The sequence below is a fragment of the Conger conger genome, chromosome 1, assembly GCF_963514075.1.
Source record: "Conger conger chromosome 1, fConCon1.1, whole genome shotgun sequence".
NCBI classification, from domain to species: Eukaryota; Metazoa; Chordata; class Actinopteri; order Anguilliformes; family Congridae; genus Conger; species Conger conger.
Genome location: NC_083760.1, coordinates 4,207,569 through 4,235,068, shown reverse-complemented (window position 1 = coordinate 4,235,068; position 27,500 = coordinate 4,207,569). Strand labels below are relative to the sequence as shown.

The 27,500-nt window shown below is 44.9% G+C and overlaps 4 protein-coding genes across 5 annotated transcripts in view; 1 reads left to right on the top strand and 3 right to left on the bottom strand.

The window, feature by feature from the left end:
- The window catches only part of LOC133136397 (forkhead box protein O6-like), a 27,283-nt gene extending 23,023 nt beyond the window's left edge, over positions 1 to 4,260 (bottom strand). Inside the window, exon 1 of the mRNA XM_061253857.1 lies at positions 4,204 to 4,260. Within this exon, the coding sequence (XP_061109841.1) occupies positions 4,204 to 4,260 (57 nt within the window). The remainder of the gene's footprint in view (positions 1 to 4,203) is intronic.
- Positions 4,261 to 4,640: 380 nt separating this feature from the next.
- Positions 4,641 to 13,981, bottom strand: med18 (mediator of RNA polymerase II transcription, subunit 18 homolog (yeast)). 2 transcript variants are annotated; one of them, XM_061216360.1, is made up of 7 exons: positions 13,568 to 13,981; positions 12,376 to 12,624; positions 10,356 to 10,484; positions 10,124 to 10,194; positions 9,074 to 9,814; positions 8,578 to 8,665; positions 4,641 to 5,966 (listed from the first exon to the last, which is right to left on the bottom strand). In XM_061216360.1, exons 6-7 carry the CDS (start codon positions 8,648 to 8,650, stop codon positions 5,413 to 5,415), a joined length of 627 nt encoding a protein of 208 aa, XP_061072344.1. In that variant the 5' UTR covers positions 8,651 to 8,665; positions 9,074 to 9,814; positions 10,124 to 10,194; positions 10,356 to 10,484; positions 12,376 to 12,624; positions 13,568 to 13,981; the 3' UTR covers positions 4,641 to 5,412. The 2 variants fall into 2 exon arrangements, with proteins under 2 accessions (XP_061072344.1, XP_061072352.1); XM_061216368.1 differs by lacking the exons at positions 12,376 to 12,624; positions 13,568 to 13,981 and having other exon boundaries at positions 10,356 to 10,988.
- Positions 12,854 to 19,255, bottom strand: LOC133107357 (uncharacterized). The gene is made up of 6 exons (XM_061216351.1): positions 19,129 to 19,255; positions 17,327 to 17,364; positions 16,045 to 16,135; positions 14,698 to 15,012; positions 13,840 to 14,107; positions 12,854 to 13,752 (listed from the first exon to the last, which is right to left on the bottom strand). Exons 1-6 carry the CDS (start codon positions 19,148 to 19,150, stop codon positions 13,704 to 13,706), a joined length of 783 nt encoding a protein of 260 aa, XP_061072335.1. The 5' UTR covers positions 19,151 to 19,255; the 3' UTR covers positions 12,854 to 13,703.
- Positions 19,256 to 22,245: 2,990 nt separating this feature from the next.
- The window catches only part of LOC133107256 (cytochrome P450 4B1), a 14,514-nt gene continuing 9,259 nt past the window's right edge, over positions 22,246 to 27,500 (top strand). The window contains exons 1-5 of the mRNA XM_061216224.1: positions 22,246 to 22,580; positions 23,521 to 23,665; positions 23,779 to 23,823; positions 25,476 to 25,603; positions 26,246 to 26,370. Of these exons, the coding sequence (XP_061072208.1) occupies positions 22,383 to 22,580; positions 23,521 to 23,665; positions 23,779 to 23,823; positions 25,476 to 25,603; positions 26,246 to 26,370 (641 nt within the window). The 5' untranslated portion in view covers positions 22,246 to 22,382. The remainder of the gene's footprint in view (positions 22,581 to 23,520; positions 23,666 to 23,778; positions 23,824 to 25,475; positions 25,604 to 26,245; positions 26,371 to 27,500) is intronic.

The window sequence follows — 27,500 nt, the reverse complement described above, 5'->3', positions numbered from 1 at the left end:
GCCCTGCCGTCTCTTTCCAGGAACGAGACTTCTGCCGAAAGCTCTTAACTTCCTGTACCGGGAAACCAGAGGCTGCGTTTCCGAGGTAACGCCAGAATAACCGCCCTCCCCTGGACCCGCGGCCAACACGCCGGCAGTGACGGGCAGCAGCTCAACCGTGCCCGCGTGGAAACGGGCGCAGGGCAGGGCAGGGCAGGGCAGGGCAGGGCCAGGGCAGGACAGGGCAGGGCCAGGGCAGGGCAGGGGCAGGGCAGGGCAGGGCCAGGGCAGGGCAGGGCAGGGCAGGGCCAGGGCAGGACAGGGCAGGGCCAGGGCAGGGCAGGGCAGGGGCAGGGCAGGGCAGGGCAGGGCAGGGGCAGGGCAGGGCAGGGCAGGGCAGGGCAGGGCCCGCCGAAACACCCCCCACCACACCACCACCGAGGTATTCAACACAAACCACCATTCCCCCAAAAATATTAAACCAGGGAAACCCAGCTGTATAAACACATTATCGGCTGATCTACGGACACGCGCGCACGAGTTTAACAGTAATTGCTCGCTCGGGAAAAAGTAATAATTGCAAAAATAATGATAAAATAATAAAGAATAAAAAATAAAAATGAGGAAAGATGTCAAAAACGAGTGGTGGGCGAGAGTGGCCCAGGGCTGGAACAGCTGTCACTCATAAATTATTCAGCCAACGTGACCAATGGGAGAGGGAGGGAGGAAGAGAAAAGCAAGGTGGGAGCACGCAGAGGAATCTGCACCCCGAGAGAAGAGAGGGGGCGGGGTGGGGGAGTGTGTGCGTGGGGGGGGGGGGGTGCTCTGACGTCATCAGCAGGAAAACTATAAGGGGGGGGGGGGTTCTGTGGGAGCTGGACCAATGGGGAATCCAAGGAGCATCTGTCAGAGAACAGGGGTGCGATTTTTTACTGATTTTTCCCAACTGAGGACATCAGACATAGGAGGCCTGTGCGTGTGTGTGCGTGCGTGTGTGTGTGTGTGCGTGCGTGTGAGGGCCCAACAGCTGCACAGATTTTATTGTGGATACACTGGGGCTTGAACCACCAACCTTCCGGGTCCCACTCGTTTACCTTAGCCACTTGACTATAGACTCCATTACGTCATGTTATGTTACGCGGGGAGAGAGGAGAGGATCTTTACTGTGTGCTCAGCCCAGATTCACACAGCTGCCTCTGACACACTAGAGAGAAGACGCCCCCCTACACACACACACACACCTCACATTCACACACCTGAGACACACATGCACACACACACACACACACCTCACATTCACACACCTGAGATAAACATGCATACACACACACACACACACACACACACCTCACATTCACACACCTGAGACACACAGGCATGCACACACAAACAGACACCTCACATTCACACACCTGAGACACACATGCATGCACACACAAACACACACCTCACATTCACACACCTGAGACACACAGGCATGCACACACAAACACACACCTCACATTCACACACCTGAGACACACATGCATGCACACACAAACACACACCTCACATTCACACACCTGAGACACACATGCATGCACACACACACACACACACACACTTCACATTCACACACCTGAGACACACACACACACACACACACACACACACACACACCTGAGACACACATGCATGCACACACACACACACACACACACACCTCACATTCACACACCTGAGACACACATGCATGCACACACACACACACACACACACACACCTGAGACACACATGCATGCACACACAAACACACACCTCACATTCACACACCTGAGACACACATGCATGCACACACACACACACACACACACACTTCACATTCACACACCTGAGACACACACACACACACACACACACACACCTGAGACACACATGCATGCACACACACACACACACACACACCTGAGACACACATGCATGCACACACAAACACACACCTCACATTCACACACCTGAGATAAACATGCATGCACACACACACACACACAGCTCACATTCACACACCTGAGATAAACATGCATGCACACACATTCACACACCTGAGACACACATCTCAAAAGCAAATGCACAAACATGCAAACCTCATATATGCACACCTCAAGTGTACACCCATGCCAAATTTCTGAAATGCACGCATGCACGACCATGAACACACACACCTCTTCTATTGGCTAGCACACACAACTAGCCAATAGAAGAATTAGCCCCCCCCCCCCCCCCCCAAAAAAAAATATTAAATAAAATAAAATAAAAAGGAACCAGCCTGGGGGGGTCTGCTAATGCTGGCAGCCTGTCTCCAGTGGAGTGGGGGGGGGGGGGTGTTATTTTTGGCTGCATTACTCTGTGCAGTATTAGCTGTAAGTCTCAGCTCTGAGCACTAATGTGTGTGTGAGAGAGACACTAAGGGGTTAACAGCAAACACAACACGCAAGGGGGGGGGGGGGGGTCACGGGAGGGAGAAATCAAAGCTTTTGTGAGAAAAAAAGAAAAAGAAAAAAGAAAGGAAAAAAAACGAGGGAAGCTTTCACAGGTTTGCGTATCATTAAGCAATTGAGAAGGCTAATTAGAGAGGGGGAGGGAGGGAGAGAGCGAGAGAGAGAGAGATGGAGGGAGGGAGAGGGGGGGTACCATGCAGATTTCTCCTCTAATTATTACCATGGCAACCAGGGCGCACAGGCCGGGTTGATTGACAGGCCGCAGTGAGAGAGAACGGGCCGGAGCCTGGGGAGGACCGATGGCGACCCCTGGTGGCCACGAGAGGATACGCACCTCTCTGCTCACTGGGAAATGCGGAGGCCCATTCATTTTCTGCACACTTTATCGTTTTAGATTTAATTATGAATGGATATAATTGTCCATTAATCATCACTCAATAACCTATAATGACAAAGTGAAAACACGTTTTTAGACATTTTTCATTTCGTTTTTCTTTGTCTTCAAGACAGTCCTCAGTGAAAAGCGCTATACAAATACAATTAGATTGAAAATACGGCACCTTCTGATTCAGCGGTGTGATTCTGAACAATGGTGCTGGAGACTAGGCCTTCTCTGACCCCAGAAAACACAGTTTAATATAGGAACTTAAGGAACACGTCTTACCATTCATAATCTGGTAAAATATGTTTGGGGGCGGCCTGTAGCGTAGTGGTTAAGGTACATGACTGGGGCCCACAAGGTCGGTGGTTAGATTCCCGAATGTAGCCACAATAAGATCCACACAGCTGTTGGGCCCTTGAGCAAGGCCCTTAACCCTGCATTGCTCCAGGGGAGGATGGTCTCCTGCTTAGTCTAATCAACTGTACGTCGCTCTGGATAAGAGGCCTGCCAAATGCCAATAATGTAATGTAATGTAATGTAATGTAATGTAATGTAACGTAACGTTTGCATTAACAGGTTTTGGAGTGGAGGTCCTGTGGACGTAAGCAGGTCTTTGCTCATATTATCAGTAGTGCACACAAGACTTGAAGATTGAATTTTCGTCTTTTATTTTTAGGTACAAATTTATTTGACGATGACCCAAAAACAGAACGTTTAAAGGCAAGCTTCTCTTACCAACAGTCCAGTCCAGTCCAGTCATTAGACATTCAGTCATTACATTCATTTATCCCACAAAACAAATAGCAATTTCTCAGAATAAAATGCAGGTGTTGCATTATTCGTTTTGAAGCTTCTGTGGCAGTTTTCAGGATGCACTCTATTGTAGGGGTGCAAGGCTGTCTGCAAGATGCACTCTATGGTAGGGGTTTACATTACATTACATTATTGGCATTTGGCAGACGCTTTTATCCAGAGCAACGTACAGTTGATTAGACTAAGCAGGAGACAATCCTCCCCTGGAGCAATGCAGGGTTCAGGGCCTTGCTCAAGGGCCCAACAGCTGTGCGGATCTTATTGTGGCTACAGTGGGATTAGAACCACTGACCTTGTGTGTCCCAGTCATTTACCTTAACCACTACACTACAGGCCACCTGGTTTAAAGGCAGTTTCCACTCTATGGCAGGGGTGTAAAGGCAATTCAGTACGCGCGTCGGGAGGGAGGGGAGAGGCGGCCTACGCGCGTCGGGAGGGAGGGGAGAGGCGGCCTACGCGCGTCGGGAGGGAGGGGAGAGGCGGCCTACGCGCGTTGGGAGGGAGGGGAGAGGCGGCCTACGCGCGTCGGGAGGGAGGGGAGAGGCGGCCTACGCGCGTCGGGAGGGGAGAGGTGTCGGGAGGGGAGAGGTGGATCTGCAGGTCCATCATTTTTACACGTCGCGCAAACGACACGCTCATGTTTTCTCGCTCGAGAAAAGTTCGGGAGCCTCCTGGCGTCCTGCGGGGTTCTGGACCATCGATCGAGGCAGGGAGAGAGGAGCTGAAGAACAAGGGGCTGGAAAGAGCTCCAGGTAAAGGGAGACCAGCAGGATCCCTGGTCTCGGGTCTGAACAGCAGACAGGGGAGAGGCTGGGGCTGGTTTTGTTTTAGACCCTTTTAATAGCTGATCTCATGATAACCCACTCAGTCCAGTCTCCTACAAAGTTAGGTGAGATCCAGGATGTTGTAGATCGTCATTCCACGTATAAACAACAGTGCGGTTAGAGGACATTACAGTGGGAACAAAAAACGCAGAAAACACAGAAGAATACGAAACCAATTTTATACACACAATATTTAGGACAAACAGGCTACATTTTTCAAACATTTCAACTCTTTAAATTGCTGCAGCAGATCCTGTAGTTTTCAAACAAGCGCATTACCAACCGAAATATCCGATAACACGAAAGGAGGCGTGAGACGGGGGTGAGGTTGGACAGCAGGCCAGGTGGGCCCATGCAGCTGAGAGGTTTAGACACTGACTGTCCTCCTCTTCCTCCTGCATTAAATCCCAGTCCTCTTCCTCTCCGACAGCCACCTGTGTTCAGTTCAGCCTGCATGGCCAGTGGTGGCCAGCCTACCTTTGACCCTTGACCCCCCCCGTGTCTCTTCTCCAGGGCTGTGTAAGAAACCGCATACTAGCATACTACTCATACTAGCATACTACTCATACTAGCATACTACTCATACTAAATTACATTACATTACATTATTGGCATTTGGCAGACGCTCTTATCCAGAGCGACGTACAGTCGATTAGATTAAACAGGAGACAGTCCTCCCCTGGAGCAATGCAGGGTTAAGGGCTGTGCGGCTCTTATTGTGGCTACACCGGGATTAGAACCACCGACCTTGAGTGTCCCAGTCATTTACCTTAACCACTACGCTATAGGTATTAACAGTATGCTAAGTATGCAGTTTTGAACACAGCACAGGTGCGTGAGGGGTCTGAGGTCCTCACAGGTGCATGAGGGGTCTGAGCTCCTCACAGGTGTGTGAGAGGTCGGAGCCCCTCACAGGTGCGTGAGAGGTCCGAGCCCCTCACATGTGCCTCTTGGGGTCGATCTTCTCCAGGTGCACGAGGGGCCTGAGCTGCTCGGCGAAGGCGCGCATGTCGTCGCTGACGTTGTCCTGGCCGGCGGGGGCCAGCACGCTCAGCTCCACCAGGTTGGACAGGGACAGCGGCTCGGTGCTCTCCACGTTGCCGGGCACCAGCACGCGGAACAGCTTGCTCACCACCACCTTCAGCGCGCCGCGGCGGAAGACGCGGCCGCGCGCCACGAACTCGTGGTCCACGCGGAAGCCCATCTCGCCCAGGAACTCGGGCAGGCTGTGCGACGTGGACACGTCCACGCAGTTGCGCACCAGCGCGTGCCGGCTCTTGTCGCCCGCCTCGGGCTGGCCCAGGTAGCGCAGGTGGCAGGGCGCCGGCAGGTGGGTGAGGGAGCGCCGGGCGCGCAGCAGGAAGGGGTTGCCCTGCTGGCCGCGGAGCAGGTACACCGTCTCGTGGTCCGCGAAGCTCTCGGGCTCCATGTTGTCGCACAGCCCGCGGAGCCGGTGGTGCAGGCTGTCCAACGCCTGGTCCAGAACGCTGCCTGGGGGGGGGCGGGGGGGGGTTACTACAAGGGACGTGCAAACTCCAAAAGACCCCCAAAGCACCTTCTACCTCCCTCATGAAAGCCTCATTCAAACTAGGCCACATTTCGTTTTAATAAATGGCTAAGGGTACAATTGGTAAGAGTTGTGTGTTAAAACATCGTTACAAGACCAATGTGAATTACTTCCTGACGGCTCACCGACATGTTGACTCGCCCTCTGCCTGTGTTTATAGTCCCTAAATTCGGGTTTAAAAATATACAGTCGACGGGGCTGGCATTGCTTTACCACAGCTGTACAATAATTCAAGCTCATTGGTTGAAAATTGATTCTAACTGCCAGAGCCAATGGCATTTCAACGTCAGTGCGTTCACAGAGTACGAAACGCGGTTCAGCTCCATTATTTTTAGGTGTAGGTGATTTAAATAGCCACCAGATGGCAGTGTGAACCATACGCGGATTATTCAATCGTCTTAAAAACAATTCACGCGAACTGGGGGCACGCTATCCAAATGTTCTAGATGTGCGTGACTAGTCGAAGATTCTAACTCCCCAAGTTACTACAACAGTATACTAAGCAGTCCCTGTTTTCAAGCGATGTCGGGTCATTTACATTTACATTTTACGTTTAAGTCATTTGGCAGACGCTTTTAATCCAAAGCGATTTACAAGTGCTGATTCCACAAGTTAAGGCATCACATCCATAACTAGTAAAATACACAGGAAGTGCTGTTCGAAACAAAAAATACAGTCATAGTAAGTGCCATTTTTTTAGACAAGAGGGATATGGGGGAAATCAGGAGGGAGGACTAAGGTACAGTTTGAAAAGGTGTGTTTTTAGTCTGCGTCGAAATAGGGGGAGGGATTCCTGACAGTGGTAGGCAAGTCATTCCACCACTAAGGAACCACAACGGAAAACGGGCGTCAACGTGCAGCTCGACCGCCAGGTGCTCGTAGTGAGGGAACCACAAGGCCAGAGCTGGCAGACCGGAGTGGTTGTTAGGGCATACACCACTACACACTCTCACGCTCACGACTACTGTCTGTTCTGGCTCCACGGTGGTGGAACGAACTCCCCGGTGGTGGAACGAACTCCCCGTTGAGGTCAGGGGCCTCATTTATAAAACTGTGCGTAGGATTCACCTCGAAAGGTTGCGTACGCACAAAAATATTCTGATTTATAAAACAGTGCATACGCACGTCCCACGCCAGTTTTCCTTTATGAATCACAATCAACTCTAAATGTGGCACAACTTTGCCAGCTTCATGTCCCGCCCACAGTTGCCTATAAATAGGCAGTGAAACACCCCTAATGAATATGCATTTCACGAAGACGACAATGGCAAACGCCGAAAAGAAGGCCAAGAAAAGGGATTTCAGCCATTTGATTGCCTCTGAAAAGCTACAGGTGTGGGAATTATCCTGATTGATTGTAAATGACGAACAGTTCTGCACAATGAATGTGATGATGATAATAATAATAATAATAAAATAATAATAATAATAAAATAATAATAATAATAATAATAATAATAATAATAATAATGATAATAATACACGTTACAAAATTAAGAGATAAAACGAACAAAAATCCATAACAATAAACACATTATAAAACATAATATATGAATATGATAACAATATATGAAACTATGCACTCGTATCTGCCCTACTGACGCATTGTAAACGGCATCAGTGCAGCGTAATTTGTCCGACTGTTCACCATATTATTTATGAGAATACATTTAATAACATGAAGTATTGTTTAACAATTCGTCTACATATTTGAGGGATTATTTTACAACATTTTTTTGGGCACTCCAGGGAGCATCAATCAAACAGCTGTTTGTTTATTCGTTGTAAGAGAGGCTTTTATCCGTTTTTGCAAATTAACTCTTCATATATGATACGTGAGAGGTAATATTTCGATTTATTTTACACAGTGGTATCAATTTCACACCACTTCTCGCGTTTCATCCCATTGCCATCGGAGTCGCAGTTTCTCATTTCTCCAGTTAATGTGCGTACGCATGGGTCAGAGCTTCCGTGGAGCACCGCACATTTTCCCGTCAAGTTCGTTTTTTATAAATGCCAAAGTTTGCTTAGAAAGTGGCGTACGCATTCTTTTGTGCATACGCAACGTTTATAAATGAGGCCCCAGAACAGCAGAATCTCTTCCCATCTTCAAGCGCAAATTGAAGACGCCGCACCTGCACGCTGAAGCTGCACCTCTCCCTGTCCCTCCCTACCTCCCTGTAAACCCTGTCATTGTTGTCGTTCTGTGTATCTTTGTGTATCAGGATGTTTATTTTAGTTTGGCTAGGTAAGCAGTGTTTGGCTAGGTAATTGGTTTGTTCATACATTTGCGTGTTGCGGTATTACGATACGATTAATGAACTCGGTCACGGTCACATGCTTCGTGGTCAGGACAATAGAAAGAAAGAGTATGTACCGCTGCGTACACGGACTGTTTACATTCTAGGCCAGCAATCGACTAGCTCGTTATAGCAAGCACCGTTGCGCTATTTCTGGGGGATTCAGATTTATTTGCAGAGTGCCCGTAGGGGTCGAGGGGTCGGGGGATGGAGGGGAGACGGACAGTAGACCCACCTTGCAGGAGATACTCCATCATGTTGATGGTCCCGCCGGTAACGGGCATTACTGTGACGGGCGGAGCCTCCATCTTAACGCACCCGAACTGCAAAGAGAAGACATCACAACGTTTATTTTCCACCCATTTATTTAATATTTAGCTTGTATTTGACAGGACGAAATATGATACATATACAACATGCTGGAGGGAGAAGGTGACGGTGGTACATTTAGGTTCATTTTGAAACATACATGAAGTAAAAATGTTTTTTTTTTTTTTATGTTTAGTGAATAAGTTTAACCACTTGCGTGAAAATCATAACTAGCACGTTTCATAAATCAATGGTTTAGTCAAAGATCAAGCTTGTTATGCCTCGTTAGCCAACCAGCAAGTTAACGATCTGCAACTTTGCAAGAGCCTGACTTTTTCCACGCTCCTTAGCATACTAACGTTATAGCATAACTAACTGAAGTTAACTAACATTTTCACAAATTAATATTTGGCAAAACTAACCTTTCACACTGAAGGGAGCCCTCCGCTTCTCTCGTTTTTCCCGGCAGCTGAAGCCTGAGGCGGCCGCTTTTAGTACCTTCTCTGCCGGCCACTGAAAAACTATAGACCGAGGATCCGCACTCGGCGCAACCGTCAAGTTAAATCGAGGATACTCTCGTTATTTCTAAACGCAGATACGTGCTGGATGGTCGACCGGAGACTGAGTCTCTTTCGCATGTAAACGCTTGAAACATAAAAACGAAACACGGGGAGAAGGAAGGAAACTAATTCATTTCATCAGCTTCCCCGAGTCCTGCAATTTCATACGCCGTCGGTTAAATTCGCCGCTGCTCATCTGCGCATGCGTGTGCGCAGGAGGACGAAATATACCACTCATTCAGTAGCTCGTATAGTTTATTCAACAAGTGAACAAGGGACAGCGAAATATAAAATACATGGACCTAAATTATACAAAAATATATATACATTATAAAATGCCAGGGCCATTGTTTTTTTTCCCCTTTGATCCACGAAATCCACAAGAGCACCTGAACAAACTTAAACAAAAGAAGAAACAATATACAATTCATAACTTAAAAAATATTTATATTTAAGGGTTTTCGATATAAATTATTATGAACTCCCCACTTGACCCGCGAAGTGGATCGTACTGTAAACACATCCCTCTTCTCCCACGAGGACCTGTTCTTTTTCGGGCTGTCTAAATTCCAGGAGAGAATAAACCACCTCCACTTCATCCGTCTGGAAGGAAAAAAATCACATCAATCCGAAGAAATCCTAATAGTGATCATAATTACAGGAATATTATGCAACACGCAACCCTCACATAAACATAGCCTACATAGAATGTGACATAAAAGTGTAAATAATAATAAGGTACTATTATTTTTTTATAAATTGGAAAAACTAAAATGGCTTATGTGAAAATTAACTCAAATGAATACATGCAATTAGTAATTCTGCAGGCCCGTGGACATTATGAAGTATGCGGACAACAACAAAATCGTAAAACCCATCGCGCAAAAGCTGAGTTGACCGTTGTTGTCATACCTCTGGCTTCGTGTCTCTGGTACGGGTAGAGAAAAGCACATCACCGCGCGGTTCATCCGCAAAGCGATACGCTGTCAAAATATCACATGGACATGAAGGCGATTAAAATGCAGAACTTTCTGTCAAGAAATTTGATAAATGGGTTGCCAGGCTGTCAGATTGCCTCGATGAAGCAAGGAGCGTCATTATGAAACTCTTATTTTATCCCTTTCTCTTTCGCTTCCACGCTTACCTGCACGTATTCGTTGTCTGCACAGAAACACAACACCGAGGAAAATTGCCAACGCGACAAAGGCCGATGCCAGTGACACACACAATAGCAGCGTCTGGGGGTTTACGTAATTGTCTTCTTGGTTATTTTCTGAAAAGAGAAGAAAAAAAAAGTGGTTGAGACGACGGATCACGGACGTAATACGACATTTAATCTAGTGAGTGAAAAAAAATTGGGGGCATTGTGTATCCAGAATTTCTTTGTGTTGGATAGTCCGCTTCATTTCAGTGTGCTGATATCACATGAGTCATGGCTTTCGGAACGAGACCAATTAACTGCAATTGTTCTGAACCGTTGGTGTTCACTTTAACCCTCCTATTATGTTTGGGGTCAGTTTGACAGCATTCAGTTCTTACTGTCTCTAAAAACATGGTTAACATTCTTTTTTTCAGCTAGATTTTATGGGGAAAACATGGCAAACATGAAATTAACTCAAACTCATGGTTTTCAATGTCCTGTGCAAATGTTTGCATGCATCGGTGTTGTTGGGGTCATTTTGACCCCAAGTTCTATGAATGTATTACCATCATTTTGATCTTGTTTTTGTTGTGTTGGCTGATACTGAGGGCACTTTGAAATTAGTGTGTGTGTGTGTGTGTGTGTGTGTGTGTGTGTGTGTGCGTGCGCACATGCTCGCGTGTGTGTGTGTGTGTGCACGGATGCTTGCGTGTGTGTGTGTGTGTGCGTGTGAGAGAGCATACGTGTGTGAGTGAGGACGAAAACATAGTTCCCACGAGAACTCTGATCATTCTGGCAACATGCAGGCGGGGGCAAACTCATACTAAGGGCTGCACACACTGCCCTCTATAGCATTTCTCTTTGCATTTGTGCCTCAACTAAAGACCACCAGACAGAGGCCACAGGTCATGGAGGGTGTGCCCGCGACTGAGGAGGACCCTGATTATGCGGCATCTTCCTCCTCTGATGATGATGATGAGAAAGAAGCTCTTGAGATACCACATTCTGACCCTCCTGTTGTCTCTCAACGCCCAATAAAAAAAATAGAGTCTCTCAACCCCCAAGAACTCAGGGCTGCTAATGTCATTGAAATGTTTCCAGGCCCCACCACATGTGCGGCCAGTCACGTACATGCAAACGGATGTTCTGCAGATGACTCAGAGGAGTGTGTATGGAGAGAAATAGAAATGGAATGGAGCTGGACGTGACCGCCTCACAGTCCTGTATCACGGCTTGTTTTGGCAGCAGAGCACAAGTCGGCCTGTAGCGTAGTGGTTAAGGTAAATTACTGGGATACGCAAGGTCAGTGGTTCTAATCCCGGTGTAGCCACAATAAGATCCGCACAGCCGTGGGGCCCTTGAGCGAGGCCCTTAGCCCTGCATTGCTCCAGGGGAGGATTGTCTCCTGCTTAGTCTAATCAACTGTACGTCGCTCTGGATAAGAGCGTCTGCCAAATGCCAATAATGAAATAGTCTGAAGGCGAAGCAACAGCAGGCCTTGGAAATGCTGAAGCTGGTCGGGCAACTTTTTCCAGCCACAAGACATTACATGTTGTGTCCCTCTTCCAGGAAAACGAGGCAGGGTTGATGTGAGTGTGGCAAATCTGCACCTGTAATCTATGGTGAAGTGATCGCCCTTCCTTTACAATCCTCACCCCTATGGATGAACATAAATGTTATTATTCTTGAGAATAAAAGGTGTGTTTCTTCTTTTCTTTTTTTTTATAAGCACCTAATATCAACATAAAGCCATGAAGCATAATTTGTTTTCCATTTTAGGTCAATGAATGAGATTGTACGGTGATATATACATATTTCGCAACCGTCACATGAAATCAATACTCGATGTGTAATTATATATGATGGTGCGAGTCGCGTTTTATTTACTGGGCTACTAAGATGGACAGCAGAAAGGCTTGAAGTAGCCGAGAGAGAAACTTGGGAATAAGAGGGTCTGCTAAATGCCTGTAATGCAATGTAATGTAGAAATATTAATTTGTCAAATTAACTCACTGACTCCTACCTGCGTATCGATGCGTGGTGGAATTTTCCGCCCAGGCTTCTCCCGGCTCCCGCGCGCGGCACTGCACCGTCCGCTCCCGCTTCTCGGGAGACTCGTGCACCTGGAAGGTCACGTTGCCGGTCTCCACGACGACCGGGCCAGCTCCCGGGGACGCGCTGGACTCGTGGGGCGGGCCGACGAGCTCCCAGTCCGAGTCGCACCGGAGAGAGCAGTTCAGCGGGGAGCCAGGGCTGGGGCCGACCGGCCCGGCTGTAATCACGTTAGCGTGACATTACATTACGGTCATTTAGACGTTTGCAAGGGAAACATTACATTACATTACATTACATTACATTACGGTCATTTAGACGTTTGCAAGGGCAACATTACATTACGGTTTTTTTTTAAATTACAAAACCTTCCGGGTATCAGTTATAAGCTGCTCCCTTTAAAGCAATTTAAATTAAACCTTTAATTTAATTTAGTATCTGCTCCGGTAACTCACATCAGACAAAGTGCATACATTAGATTTGTGGCCGTTGTGTACAGCATTTGGTGTGTCATTTTGGAGTTCAATCTGGGTGTTTTAAAAGAATCCTAGTGCAATCAATTTCAAATTTGCAAAATGTATTTAATTGTATCTAATTTTCCTAATTTATACAATTGTATCCAACTGTGCTGTATCATATTAATTTCGTGGAATGTATCAACAGAATCCTGCATAATAAATAGTCCCATTTCATAATGTTATTGGTGGAATTTTGCCGTTTTGAGTAAAACTGAAAATACTTAGTAAGCACAATGTGAAGTACAACACAAATATACAACAAAACAACAAAACAAAGTAGGAAAATATATGTACACGAAAATATATAACTAATATATTCATATCAGTTTGCGACCCTGATCAGGATAAGCGGGTTCAGATAATGGATGGATGGATGGATGGATATATTAGTTCATATTAGTTCATTTATAACACAATATCAACTGGCTAAATTTGGAACAATGATAAAAGCTCCGAAATATGTCACAGTCTATTTGAATTTTTATACAATTCAAAGTAGTTTACCGCAGAAAATGATCCAATCCAACAGACATTTTGTGACACTGCGCTGCCTGCAATTCCACATCGAAATACGGGGGCCAAGATATAACGTTTCAAACGTTCAGTTCATTGCTTAGTTTTAAAAGGGTTCACTGACTAACTGACCGGCTTAAACTGTCGCCGTTGGCGCGGAAAGAGCTGTGAACACACTGGAGATGAGCGATGCTCTGTCACCGCATCGTAAGGCACTTTCGAACAGTCGGCCTGTTTGTTAGCCGTCTCCGCTGTCACAGGGAATGAGTCAGGAACTGCAGGCATCCGGCCTCCTCACAAAGGCCCTGAGAGATTCACTGGGTGGAGGACAAAGCAGGCGGTGTTGAGCAGTGTTTAGTAACCCCTGAAATACGAAACTTTATTTACTACCTGTGAGCACGCACAGACTGAGGGCCAGCAGGCCCTGTCGGTGTCCGGAGCTCTCCTGCCTCCAGCAGGTGTAGGTCCCCGCATCAGAGGGCCGGACGTCCAGTATGTGGATGGACGCGTCGGGCTGTCTCCGGGGGGTCCACAGAGGAGCGGACGTCTCTCCAAAGCGCTGAAAGGTCCACACGACTGAGGGGCCCGCGCGCCCTGCCACCCCTGAGCAGGGATGCGCAAAGTCCCGCCCTTCAGCCACATACAGCCTGTTCCTGACAGCCGCGGGGGAATCTGAAACAACGTTTATGTTTACGTTTACGTTTACATTTACATTTACATTTACATTTACATTTACATTTACATTACATTACTTTACACTTACGTTTACGTTTACGTTTACGTTTACGTTTACGTTTACATTTACATTTACATTACATTACATTACTTTACACTTACGTTTACGTTTACGTTTACGTTTACATTTACACTTACATTACATTACTTTACACTTACGTTTACGTTTACGTTTACGTTTACATTTACATTTACATTACATTACTTTACACTTACGTTTACGTTTACGTTTACTTAACCAGGGTTAAACGCACTGAAGATCCTAGAGGAAAGTACAGTTCCAAGGGCTAGAGAGATCACATAGATAAAATCTCGAACCTGTGTTGAATAATCAGATAAACTGACCGAGTTAGCAACACCACAGTAGTTTTGGCAACTAGAACACTAAGAATAGTAAATTGTTGAAGAACTGTTGAATAATGAACTCGATGCAACCTTCCATGATCCATTTCAAAAAAGGCATATATTTAATAAAATCATTATCAAATTTCACCGAATTCAGGCTTATGTAAATAACACACACTCACCTTCTAACAGAAAAAGGGTCCTTAATTCACGGGGGCACTGCTTATTTCTTGGGCAGAGCTGGCACCAGTAGGTTCCTTGGTCCACTTCCCTGAAATTGGTGATGACCAGTGAAAAGTTGCGTAGCATTTTCTTCTCTCTCCATAACTCTGTGCTTGTATGTAGCATTCCAGATTCGAGGTTCCGAGCTATCGTAACAGGCTTGCTACGGGGGTCTTTGCGGTAGATCCACTGAAAAATGTCTCGGCCACTGACATCGTGGTGGTCCGTACACGGGATTAGGACTTCATCCCCAAGTCGGGCTCCCTGCCGTTTTTCTTTATAAAAGTCAAAGGAAAAAATCAATTAGAAATACAAAATAGAAATTGTATAAAGCATGTATTTATTAATAAATGAGGCACATATACACTCACATTAAATATATTATGATTAGCCAATATTTCAGTTGGCTAAATGCTGTCTAATATGTGCCCTAAATTTTTGTCTCGCTTGTATATAATAATAATAATAATAATAATAATAATAATAATAATAATAATAATACATAATTATTATTATTATAATACATTAATAATAATACATTATTATTATTATTATTATTATTATTATTATTATTATTATTATTATTATTGGGCTCCATGTTAAAAAAAAACTGTATGATAGAATGAGCTCATAAGAAACATTTTTTGGTGTTAAACTAGGACAGATTCATAGTAAAATGTTCAGTCTTAAAGAATTTGTTTGATCCCTTTAGGAAATAAACCTAAATGAACAGTTAGCATTGGACGCATATGAACCAATTAGGCTACCCATAAAAATATATATTTTGGTTATTCATTTAAAAAAAACTTGGGAAAGCATCACTTCCAATTCAACTTGTTCCTTGGAACTGCTAGCTAGACACCTTAGACTTACCATACCGTAGAGAACGATTCCTTTTATTTAGCCATAATTTAATAGCTCTGTAACACTTTACAATAATTGGCATGAACTAATGTAGCTAATGTAATGTTAACTAACTGTTAACTGACTGAGAAGTTCATCTGTTAGTGTATTTGTACATCATTCATTCATGTTCAACTACATTCATTATTGCCAATGCAAAGTCAGTCCATGTATTTGTTAACGGCCAACTAATTACAAGTTCATCCCATGGTTTACTAATATTTAAATATCACGTAACAAATATATTAGTTAGCTGTTAACAAATGCATTAACTAATGAGAAGTTAATTGAATGCTTAATTCACGTCCATCATTAGCTCATGTTAACCACGTCAGTTGATGCCAAGTCGTGACCCTTATTGTAAAGAGCGGCCCGTGTAGCTTGTTAAGTTGACGCGCTCTTACCGGTGAAGAGAGACAGCGTGCCGGTCTGAGCTGTCAGAACCACCAGAGTGAAGGTGATGCCCATCACGTCGCATGCTAACGTCCTTGGCGTCTGGCACAGAGGCAGAGATCACAGGGCACTGAATCGCACATCACGTTTGTGTGTCGACGTAAATTACAGGTGGTGAGAACAAATTAACCTTCACCGGGGCACGGCCTAATGCTGTGCACAAGCAGTGTGTTAAACAAAGAGAAAACGGTTTTTAAAAAGCTGTTTTGAACTAGCAGGTGTCGGGGTGTTGGCTTCCAGAGATCAGAGCTCACAGGGAGTGCACTTACCATAACAAGCAAACAAAAAACACCGGCTACACAAATGGTCCAGTCAGTTAAAGCAGGGAGAAACGTGCAGTGTATGTGTGCAGAAGAGATGAGAGACAGAGAGAGAGAATAGAGAGAGAATAGAGAAAGAAAGAGAATGAGAGAGCGAGAGAGAGAGAGAGAGAGAGAGAGAGAGAGACTGCAGCGGATGTGAAGAATCTCACCCTTGCCAAAATAAATAATATACAGACCGTGTGGTTTTTGAGAATATGGCGCTGAGCTGTGTGGGGGTCGTGGTGAGGTGGTCACAGTGGGTGTGGGAGGGTTTCAGTTTAGCTGCTAAATCATATTCTTATGAAAATTAATTGTTTTCCATGAAGCTTGTGTTGGCCCATATACGGTAAGCATGCGTGCAACAAACAACACGGGCGTGGGCAACCATGAGAACACAAACAGACAGACACACAACACAGACAGACAGACACACACACAACACAGACAGACAGACAGACACAGACACACCTACAACACAGACAGACACACACACACACAACACAGACAGACACAGAGCTAAATGTTTCCCAGAAATGCCATGCTTGTGCATTTACGAGAAAATACGTCAAATCTGCACATTACTACACATTACTACATATTACTACACATTACTACACGTTACTACACATTACTACACATTACTACACATTACTACACATTACTACACATTACTACACGTTACGCTGGACCATGAAGTGCAGACAGCTCAGTTTTAAAACATTCAGTGACATCAAGCTCCATCCTGCAGTTCTCTGACACCCAACCCCCTCCCCACCTCATGTGTGTGTGTGTGTGCGTGCGTGCGTGTGTCGGTGTCTCTGTGTGTACAGCACGCACATGCGTATGTGCTGGGTTTCATTCCAGCTGTTCTTGCAACCTCTGAGACGCGACGGTCTGTGAATTAATTCATCATACTTTTAACGTCTCTCACCAGATCTTCCCTGGTAAGGAGTCCCAAGTCTGGCAGACCTGGATGTCAGCAGCAGGTCAGCGGAGGCAAGGGAGATGGAGGGAGAGAGAGAGTTAGAGAGAGAGAGGGGAGGAGAGAGAGAGGGAGAGAGAGGAGGAGAGAGAGAGGGGGGGAGAGAGACAGAGAGAGGGGGAAAAACCTGGTTTATTCATTCAAACCAATTATTATTTTTTCACTTCAAGTTTTAAAAGGGTTTCTGCCAGTTTATGCCCAGTTTCAAGCTTTTTACTATGTTTCAAAATGGCTTCCCTTCTGCTGGCAAGCTGCTGCTGGTAACAGGCCTCACCTTCTGACTGGAAACGTCTAACCGACGGGCAGGGTGCTAATCGGTGGCGTACACGCGCGCGTCTCTCACATATACACCCTTCCGGTGGGCCCCAGCGTTATTGGCGCCCCTGACTGCCAACGCGCAAAAAAATAATAAACAAGATAATTAATTTTGCCATTTTGAGGTCGTCACAAAAATATGAATTGTATTTTTTTTTTTTTTTTTGCATTGCTAGTCAGGGAGCCCACTGCACTGTAGCGTACTGTTGCCTTTGCCATCTCGATCATCATCCATGCTGCATAGCGGGCATTTCTTTGTGCTGGGTGCGATGTTTTCAGTCCGGCTGTGAATCAGCTGCCTGGTAGCTCTGGGTCGGAAATAAACTCATTCGGTTATTTTCTGACTAATCAGGTTATTTTGCTGCATTTGTATTTGTTGGTTGTCTAGGTGTTCACTGACAGGTTTCAGTAGGAGAATTCTCCGTCCATCTCTTAATAGTGGTTATTTAAAATAGTTATTGTACAAACAGACAGTGCACACGGGTAATTTTATAATATCAGCAGGGGTTCTGAAACAGTAAGTAAGTTACTGTTCAATACTGTACACAGTAAGAACGAAAAAAGTTAATACCAATTAAAGGTTCGAGGTAACTTCGCAAGTGTTTTGTTTTTGAGCTCAATTTTGATTTAGAAATTTTTGCAGTCAAGCTATGCCAACACTCAATACACACTCCCAGAAATAAAAGTAAAGTTTTTTGCTCTTCAAGGATCAAACTTCCCAAATGTACCCTGAAAGTACAGTTTGTTCAGAAAGTATGTTCTCTTTGGGTACAAATGAGTATGTGTTCCAAGCAAAAAAGGCACAAATTAATTATGTATGGTGGTTAGAAGTATAATTTTATGTACCTATACGGTACCACCCCAGAGACAAGCATTTGTACCTTTTTAGGCTCATTTCATACTTTTATTTCTGAGTGTGCAAGTAGTTCAATTGTTAGATTTAGAACATAAGTTAGAACATAAAATAATTAAAATGTAATAAATTGTAAGTTTTTCTAGCATTGAAACTTCTGAACAGAACAACTAATGAATGTTAGTTGGCAAAAAAAATAAAATCATATTCAATTAGTCATTTTGCTTGAACATTTCAGTATTTTTTTCTATATGTATTTGTATATGAGTTTGTCATCAACCCGTTCTTTAACTGCTAACCAGGGCAGAGACGCTAAAAGCAAAAGATATGGTCACATCAATTTTATGGTGTCCTAGAATCACACATAAACACCACAGTTGACATTTCAACTGTACACTAAACGCTGTTAACTACAAAGGGCAATTTTCCTTTCTGGGGCCGGAGCATTGAGGTTAGACGAACTCTAAAGGCTATGTCTAGCGGTAACCGTCAAGTGGGGCGTCATGGCCTGACCACACTGTCGCCCACAATGGTGATCACGTGTCCGGCAGGTATTCGCCAGGAGGGAATCAAAGAGCCTTACCGAGTGAGCGGTCCCCAGGCATGAAGAATCCCCACTCGAATCCCCTCGCTGTCTCACATACGACCGTAGAGAAAAGCTTTCGTTTTCTGCCGTTATCCGCGACGCATTCGCATCATCTAGCGAGTGTTCACCTCAGTGGAAAACCTGAACAACCTACCCACGACTGTGCTTCCTGCCTGCACAGACCGGGTTTGCCTCCGTGGCGCTCAGTCACGTCGGACAGCAAGTGCAAGTTTCCTATCAGAATGCATTCTGAGCAGATAAGCTCTTTAAAGAAAAGGGAGAAGCTGTGTTTTAACGATGCGATCACTCTAGGACTTGGAGTTGTATTTTCGTCTAGGGCTTTCAACGCACTTGTCCCTGGTTCTGACTTTGCACTTTATTGTGCGTCGCTCTGGATAAGAGCGTCTGCTAAATGACTGTAATGTAATGTGAATTTGAAAGCCCCGGCTCTGCCCAGAGCAAAACTACGGCTAACAAGTTACTTCTTCTGAATCGAAACACAAAATCAGTTGTCTTTAAACGCTGGACTAAAAATTTGACGCGTTGGGAGACTATTCTAAATCTCAGAATAGTTAACATTGAACACAATTTATTCCTAAAAAGCTATCTAGTTTACTGATGGCTGTTTTTATCCTAAAAGGCTCTTAAATCTAAGCAGGTCACATGCTGGCAACTGTATTTTTCGTTTTAAAAATAAAATGTTCACATGGTTATTTTAAAAACTCTTTCAGGTCGTCTTGTGAGCGATGATGGGGGGAGTTGTCAAGGAAACTCCCACAGTGCCTCCACCCACCATCAGTGACAGTTGGTAACACCTGAGGCCATCATAATGATACAATCTTCCATTCTTTTTGGAGATTTTTTTACTGTTCATATGACTGGGTTTATTAACACTTTAACACAACAACATTTCGTTAATTATATGTTATTACACATTGTTATACACAAGTATAGAGTGCGTCCCTGTGTTTCTGAAAACGACAGTTCCTCTCACTAAACTTGTCTTCTTGTCCAACCCTCCCTGAACAAGGACATAGTTATTTCTATTATTTATTTATGGGTATCAACTTTTAATATTTAGTTTTCATTATTCAATGTATCACAGCACTAAATCTAATTTGGTCAGACGTTCAAGCAATGTGAAAAGTCAGACTTTTACACAGACACACAGCACTTGACTGTGAAATGGAAAATTTGAAGTGGTTTCTGCATTTTTTCCCCCCTAGTTGGCTGGTAGGACAGGCATGACTACAGGAACAGGCCTCGTCGACTACGAAAGCCTGCGGTGATGTCAGCATGGAACTCATCATGTGAGCATGTGACATCATCAGCAAACAGGAAGAGTGGGCAGAAGCAGCTCCTGTTGTCATGCCGATGTCTGCATTCGTTCCAAGTACTATTGCTTGTCGGCAAATTCCATCTTTACGCAAGAGCGGCCAGTTTAATGAAGACTTTGTGCTTGTGGACCGACACCCTAACAATTGACTTTGCTTTGGGGTTTTGTAGGGGTCCATTTTCTGTAGTCACAACTCCCACAACATTACATTACATTACATTACATTAATGGCATTTGGCAGACGCTCTTATCCAGAGCGACGTACAGTTGATTAGATTAAGCAGGAGACAATCCTCCCCTGGAGCAATGCACAGGTTAAGGGCCTTGCTCAAGGGCCCGACAGCTGTGTGAGTCTTACTGTGGCTACACCGGGGATGAGAACCACCAACCTTACGTGTCCCAGTCACGCATCTTAACCACTATGCTACAGGCCACCCTATAAGCACTCGAATATGCAAATTTAGGAACGTTCTTTTTTTTTTTTTTGGCAGCTTTGTCGTTACCACCAAATAAAATACCGGATAATAAGAATAATAATAATAATCTGAAATAAAAAAGCTAACAAACTGTGAGAGTGTAAGAATCTCCCCCTTCCTCAGATGGACCAAACAGAGTTCCGAGTCAGACCATGTGCTACTGGGATAGGATTCATTAAATTAAAGATCTTTATTCAGCGCCCACTGTAGCCAACCATGCCACTAATGATACCTACCTGTTTCCCATGATATCAGCTTTCCAAAAACACCAAACACTGTAGTGCAAAAAACCTAACATTTTTAGACAATGCTATTTCACCTCAGTATTTTAGGAACCTATCACAGAGGTGGCAGGATTATTTCAAAGCGGGCAGGTACTGTCTCTTGTTGCCTTGTTGACCCTGTGTAGGAACTGCAAACAGTCTGGTTTCTGGGAGTCTGCCAAGAGACTAAAAATACTGTCCTGTTTTTACATTGAAGAGCAAATAAATAAAATTAAATATATACCTCAAGAAGCTTGGGGGGAAACTGGACTGCTTGTTAAGCCTTGAAAAACACACACACACACACACACACAAACACACACTGACGCACAGCCAAAACCTCCGCCAATAAAAGAAACACTAAATGGAAAGACCAGAGGAAGAACTGTCCTCATTCGCATCAGTCGCTGATCAAATGATGATAAGGAACTGCCACCGCATATGTTTCCCACCCGGCCCGAAGCATCTGTTGTTCCATTTTTCAGAAAACCCACCCGCCTCCCACGTAGCGGTGTTCCGTGCTACGCCGGTTCCTGCCGGTGGCGTTGTGACCGCTTACGTCCGCTAAACGCTTCTTCCTTCTCTTTAGCGGAAAACTGCAATCGCCTGTAGGCTTGAACCGTTGAGCTAATTAAAACTATGGATGAACTGAAGTATCCAGACTATCATATGTAGGTACGTGCAAAACACGTGCATAACGCACATAATCAAATGTATAGTCAAATTTAAGCCTAATCCAGAGACATATGTACAGTAAAGGAAAGGCATCCTAAATTAAATGACTAAATTAGAGGGGAAAATAGCCTGGCCGAATCCTCCTCTCAACGCACCCCAGGCAAGTGTTTTGACCTCTGTGTTTTATGAGTCATAAATAATGCACATGACAAATGTTCAAAATCTTCTCCCTCCCGCTGCTCCATAGAACGAAGATCCTGGAGATAATTATTTACATGACATGATTCGGGAGGCGGAAATGTTTTTGACCAATTGTAAGCGTCGGTGGGCGGGGCCAACCCTCACCCATCGAAATCCAACCAGGCATCCTACAGTCATACACCCGGGCCAGCCGTTGGGAATGTCATGCAAAAGTAGTCCATTGTCACGGGTTTGTTGTCGTGTTGTAGCTAGGTCACTTCGTACCGTTCCAGTTTTCCGTTCTGCACCAGATACTTCGCGATGACGCTGGTTGAATCGCTTAAGAGGGTGCAGACTTCCTTTAATTCAGTGCACGTTTACCATTTGGCGACCGTTTTCTGTTTAGCATTCGTGGTGCTGAAAGTTGCAAAGCTGTTTATCGAAAGGCGCAAATGGATAGAGGTTCTCCGCGATTTTCCCGGACCACCTGCTCACTGGCTCTACGGACACGTTAACGAGGTAAACAACTTATTCTTATTTTGATTGGCCGGAAAAATTCTCACAACCGTGCGCAGTTATTGGAAAGTAGCCTACTTTAAGTATAGCGTTAATACGTAATTCATATTGTGGTTAAAAAATGTTGGTACCTTATTGAGAGAAAACATGAATAAAGCTTTTTATAACTTTGCTGTGATATTGCAAGTTCCCGAGCTGTGTAGTAAATAGATTCAGGTCACCTATCTTCCTATTTCAACACAAACAATTACTAGAACAAGATTTATACAACCCAAAAAAAATATATAGTTCTGTGTGACTGAGATCACAAAAGCTGTTTGGATGTTATGAATGTGACTGGTCCTTCCGTCATCCGACAGCACAGCAAAATAATGCTCTGTCCAGCTCTAGATTTGAGGCGTATCTGTCCTAAAATTAAGGGTGGAAATGCAAGCGTGAAATATAAATAGAAATGGAAATGTAATGGGTGTGATGATGTTCAACAATGGCACATGGACACTGCAGAAAACAACACTTCACTGTTGTGCGTTTGCTTTCCCCCCCGTGTAGACTTACACTACATGTCCTACAATTACCAGGAAATCAGATCCCATAATTTGTAACCTCAAAGTACCATTAATCTTCCCATTAATAATGAAGGCATGAAGGTGTTTTCAATGGATCCTTACAAATTAACAGACCATTAAGGGATCGTGGTTTCCTTTTAAGGGGTACTTAATTGAAGTGAATGCGGTACGCTGGGAAGAGTAGCCGTGTTCTGATCAACCAGACTGGGACCCATTCGGTTCCGATTGAACAGTTCTGTTCTGGGCGACGTCCATCGTATGCCACTTGTAATGTTGACTGAGGGATGGGTAGGAAACAGAAAATGCAGAGGTAAATGCACAAATAAGCCAGGTTTTTGCATGTCAACTCACATTCGTGGTGAACGACCTATCCTCAGTTTCATCAAGATGGGACGGATTTGGATACGCTGGTAAAATGGGGACAGTCGTACCCCATGGCGTTCCCACTATGGTTCGGGCCGTTCGTCTCCTTCCTGAACATCCATCACCCGGAATACCTGAAAACACTGCTGGCCTCGACAGGTGAGAGAGCCAGGTGCCCTGGCATTCCTACGTGATCTCTCTTCAAGATGTCTCCTATTTCAACCTTGGATTGTCGGGAGATTTCTTTCTAATACATTTTTATCTCTTAACAGAACCCAAAGATGACATTGCATATAAATTCCTTATCCCGTGGATAGGTAAGATTTTATACACACACCCACAGCACAATGACATGCACTCTCGTTTATTATAATCGTTATTATTGTTCTCTTAGCATGTAAATACACCGGCTGACCTGATCTCCTCATCATGTAGAGTTGCAAAAAAAAAAAGTTTGTGAACCCAGTTTGTGAAAAACTACCTTCACTTCTAAAGCTAATAGATAACCAACAATAGATAAACACAGTGTGATGTACCAAATGACTGTTCATTGTTTGAACAGATTATTTAAACAAACACCATCGGCTGTTAAAAATATGTGAGCCATGATGTTCAGTAACTGTTAGAGCCTCCTTTTGCAGCAGATCCTTAAGTGCAAACTTTCTGTTTTTGGTCCATTCCACTTTTACAGAATGGTTTCAGTTCATTGGTAGTTTTCTGAATTTATCCAAAGTGCTGTGCAATTGATGCTTCTCATTCACCCATTCACACACACACACACGCACACTCCAGGGGGGAGCGGGGCAAGGCCCCATGACCATTAAGGATTTGAATGGCCCAATCCGAAGTAATGGGATAGGTGCAATTCCTTACCACCAATCAGAGGTCACGCTTGATTTGTAGACATATTTCAATGTATGCAAATGTACCCCTATAAGCTCCCTAAACCTCATTGCTTTTCGGAACATTTTCCTGACTGAATAATAAACTTTCCTGCTTTTTACTGTCAAACGATTGATCTGCTTCTTCACTGGGATAAAGGTCATTTTCTCAAGCCTCTGTAAATTCAGAATTTACTAACAACTCCAACTGCCAGACGATCGCTCTTACCGCCTGAGCCAATGTCGACCCCATGTTTGAGCGACATAATCAACGAAGACGTGTACCAGCACGCATTCTGTGTGTTATTTGTTGCTTCCCACTGTGTTTATCTGTTGTTTCTACTTACATAAAGGTCAGACTATATTTTAGGAGCCACTTAGGCAATTTAACTGAGCTCATGCTAATTTACACCTATCGTCCCTCGGCGGGACACACAGTGAAATAATACAGTAATGTTATGTGTCGTGTAATACTGCATCAAAACGTACAAGCCTGCCTATGTTCAGCAGGATTACTGCACATTACTGTATCGAGTGTAAGACAGGCCTTCACCCTGGCCTGCTTTCAGAGCTGTTAACCTTTATAGCATAGATAGCGCAGCTGTTTCTGACATCATGTCGTTGAAGAGGGTCAATAATCCCTCAAAACATAAAAAGCATAGTTCAGAGAAATGCGCAGTTTAGGGCCCGCGGTGGCGCACAGCTAAAGTAGTGGACCCTGATGCAGGCAGCAGTTCGTTACAGTTGCACACCGGGGTCCGGGGTTCGATTCCCGATCCGGTCAAAAGCTGGGTTTGGCTTAACTGGCTCGCTGCTCCAAGGGAGGGACTCAGCAGGGACTTGTAGGATCGCCGCGTACAACATCACCTTGGTCGCCAAAATCCAAAATCAGTAGTTGGATTAGATTGGGGACGATTGGCTGTTCTCCTTGTTATCTGTTCTTATGTTCCAAATATGTTGAATAACCTGTTCTCCTCGTTATCTGTTCTTATGTCCTAGATGTCCTTATGTTCTAGAGGGGCTGAATGACCTGTTCTCCACATTATCTGGTCCCGTATTCTCCTGACGTTTTCTCTGTTTTCCTGCAGGTGATGGACTGCTGGTGTCTCACGGGCAGAAGTGGTTCCGGCACAGACGACTGCTGACCCCAGGGTTCCACTACGACGTCCTGAGGCCGTACGTGAAGCTCATGGCAGACAGCACCAAAGTCATGCTGGTGAGCGCGCCCGCCAAACCACACAGTGACTCAGTTTCTTTTTTAGAAGTCAATCATTCACACAACCGCAAACATCCAATGGCCTATGCTATTATTTTCTTACTGCCGGCGGTTGGAGTTGCGCTCGTGGTTGGTTGCCAGTTCGGTCCCGCCCTGGGTGTGTCAAAAGTGTCCCTGAGAAAGACGGCTAACGCCGAATGCTCCTGACGAGCTGGTCGGCGCCTTGCATGGCAGCCAGTCACTGTTGTTGTGTGAGTGTGTGTATGAACGGCCTCAATTGTAAAGCGCTGTGGATAAAGGCGCTATATAAATGCCAACCTTTTACCATTTACTGCCAAACCCAGTTTCAAAAATTGCTGCCATTTCGCTGTGGGACCCGGAAGGTTGGTGGTTCAAGCGCCAGTGTAGCCACGATAAGAATTGTGCAACTGTTGGGCCCTTGAGCAAGACCCTTAACCCCACATTGCTCCAGGGGGGGACTGTCCCCTGCTTAGCCTATTGAACTGTGAGTAGCTTTGCGTGAAAGCGTGAGCTAAAAATATACTTGTTGACAAAAAACTGTGAAATAACTGACAAGAAGGTGCGTTCTGAGATGGGGGCTTTTTCAGTGAAACTGAGATGTCTGTCCTTCCTGTCGCCCAGGACAAATGGGAGGCGTACGTTGACGGAGATGGGTCTTTTGAGCTCTTCCAGCACGTCAGCCTGATGACTCTGGACAGTATCATGAAGTGTGCATTCAGCTGCGAGACAAACTGCCAGATCGAGAGGTCAGCAGGTCTTTATTCCCAGTGTGTTCACCATAATCCCAGATCGAGAGGTCAGCAGGTCTTTATTCCCAGTGTGTTCACCATAATCCCAGATCGAGAGGTCAGCAGGTCTTTATTCCCAGTGTGTTCACCATAATCCCAGATCGAGAGGTCAGCAGGTCTTTATTCCCAGTGTGTTCACCATAATCCCAGATCGAGAGGTCAGCAGGTCTTTATTCCCAGTGTGTTCACCATAATCCCAGATCGAGAGGTCAGCAGGTCTTTATTCCCAGTGTGTTCACTATAATCCCAGATCGAGAGGTCAGCAGGTCTTTATTCCCAGTGCGTTCACCGTAATCCCAGATCGAGAGGTCAGCAGGTCTTTATTCCCAGTGCGTTCACCATAATCCCAGATCGAGAGGTCAGCAGGTCTTTATTCCCAGTGTGTTCACCATAATCCCAGATCGAGAGGTCAGCAGGTCTTTATTCCCAGTGCGTTCACCATAATCCCAGATCGAGAGGTCAGCAGGTCTTTATTCCCAGTGTGTTCACCGTAATCCCAGATCGAGAGGTCAGCAGGTCTTTATTCCCAGTGTGTTCACCGTAATCCCAGATCGAGAGGTCAGCAGGTCTTTATTCCCAGTGTGTTCACCGTAATCCCAGATCGAGAGGTCAGCAGGTCTTTATTCCCAGTGTGTTCACCATAATCCCAGATCGAGAGGTCAGCAGGTCTTTATTCCCAGTGTGTTCACCATAATCCCAGATCGAGAGGTCAGCAGGTCTTTATTCCCAGTGTGTTCACCATAATCCCAGATCGAGAGGTCAGCAGGTCTTTATTCCCAGTGTGTTCACCATAATCCCAGATCGAGAGGTCAGCAGGTCTTTATTCCCAGTGTGTTCACCATAATCCCACCAATCACACCACGTATCCACACTGTCAAAACCCCAAACCCAGTCAATCTCAAGTAAATATAACCAACTATTTACAATTAAATAAAAATCAAGCTCAATTAAACTAAGTATAAGACTCAAAGTATTTTGCTAAATAAAATAAAAATGCCAATGAGGTGACACAGGTTTGACTCATTTCAAGATTAGCCAATGGGGTAAGAAAGTTTCAATTATCAAGCAAACAATACAAATTTAAAACA

Bases quoted from the DNA above. Each gene is read 5' to 3' on its own strand.
- med18 (XM_061216360.1), bottom strand. From the start codon at position 8,650: ATGGAGGCTCCGCCCGTCACAGTAATGCCCGTTACCGGCGGGACCATC. The intron at 5,967-8,577 runs GTGGGTCTACTG...GCCCCCCCCCAG, and splicing joins GATGGAGTATCTCCTGCAAG to GCAGCGTTCTGGACCAGGCG.
- LOC133107357 (XM_061216351.1), bottom strand. From the start codon at position 19,150: ATGCCTGGGGACCGCTCACTCG. The intron at 16,136-17,326 runs GTGAGAGACGTT...CCTCTGTGCCAG, and splicing joins TCCTTACCAGGGAAGATCTG to ACGCCAAGGACGTTAGCATG. The intron at 14,108-14,697 runs GTGAGTGTGTGT...ACGTTGTTTCAG, and splicing joins GACCCTTTTTCTGTTAGAAG to ATTCCCCCGCGGCTGTCAGG.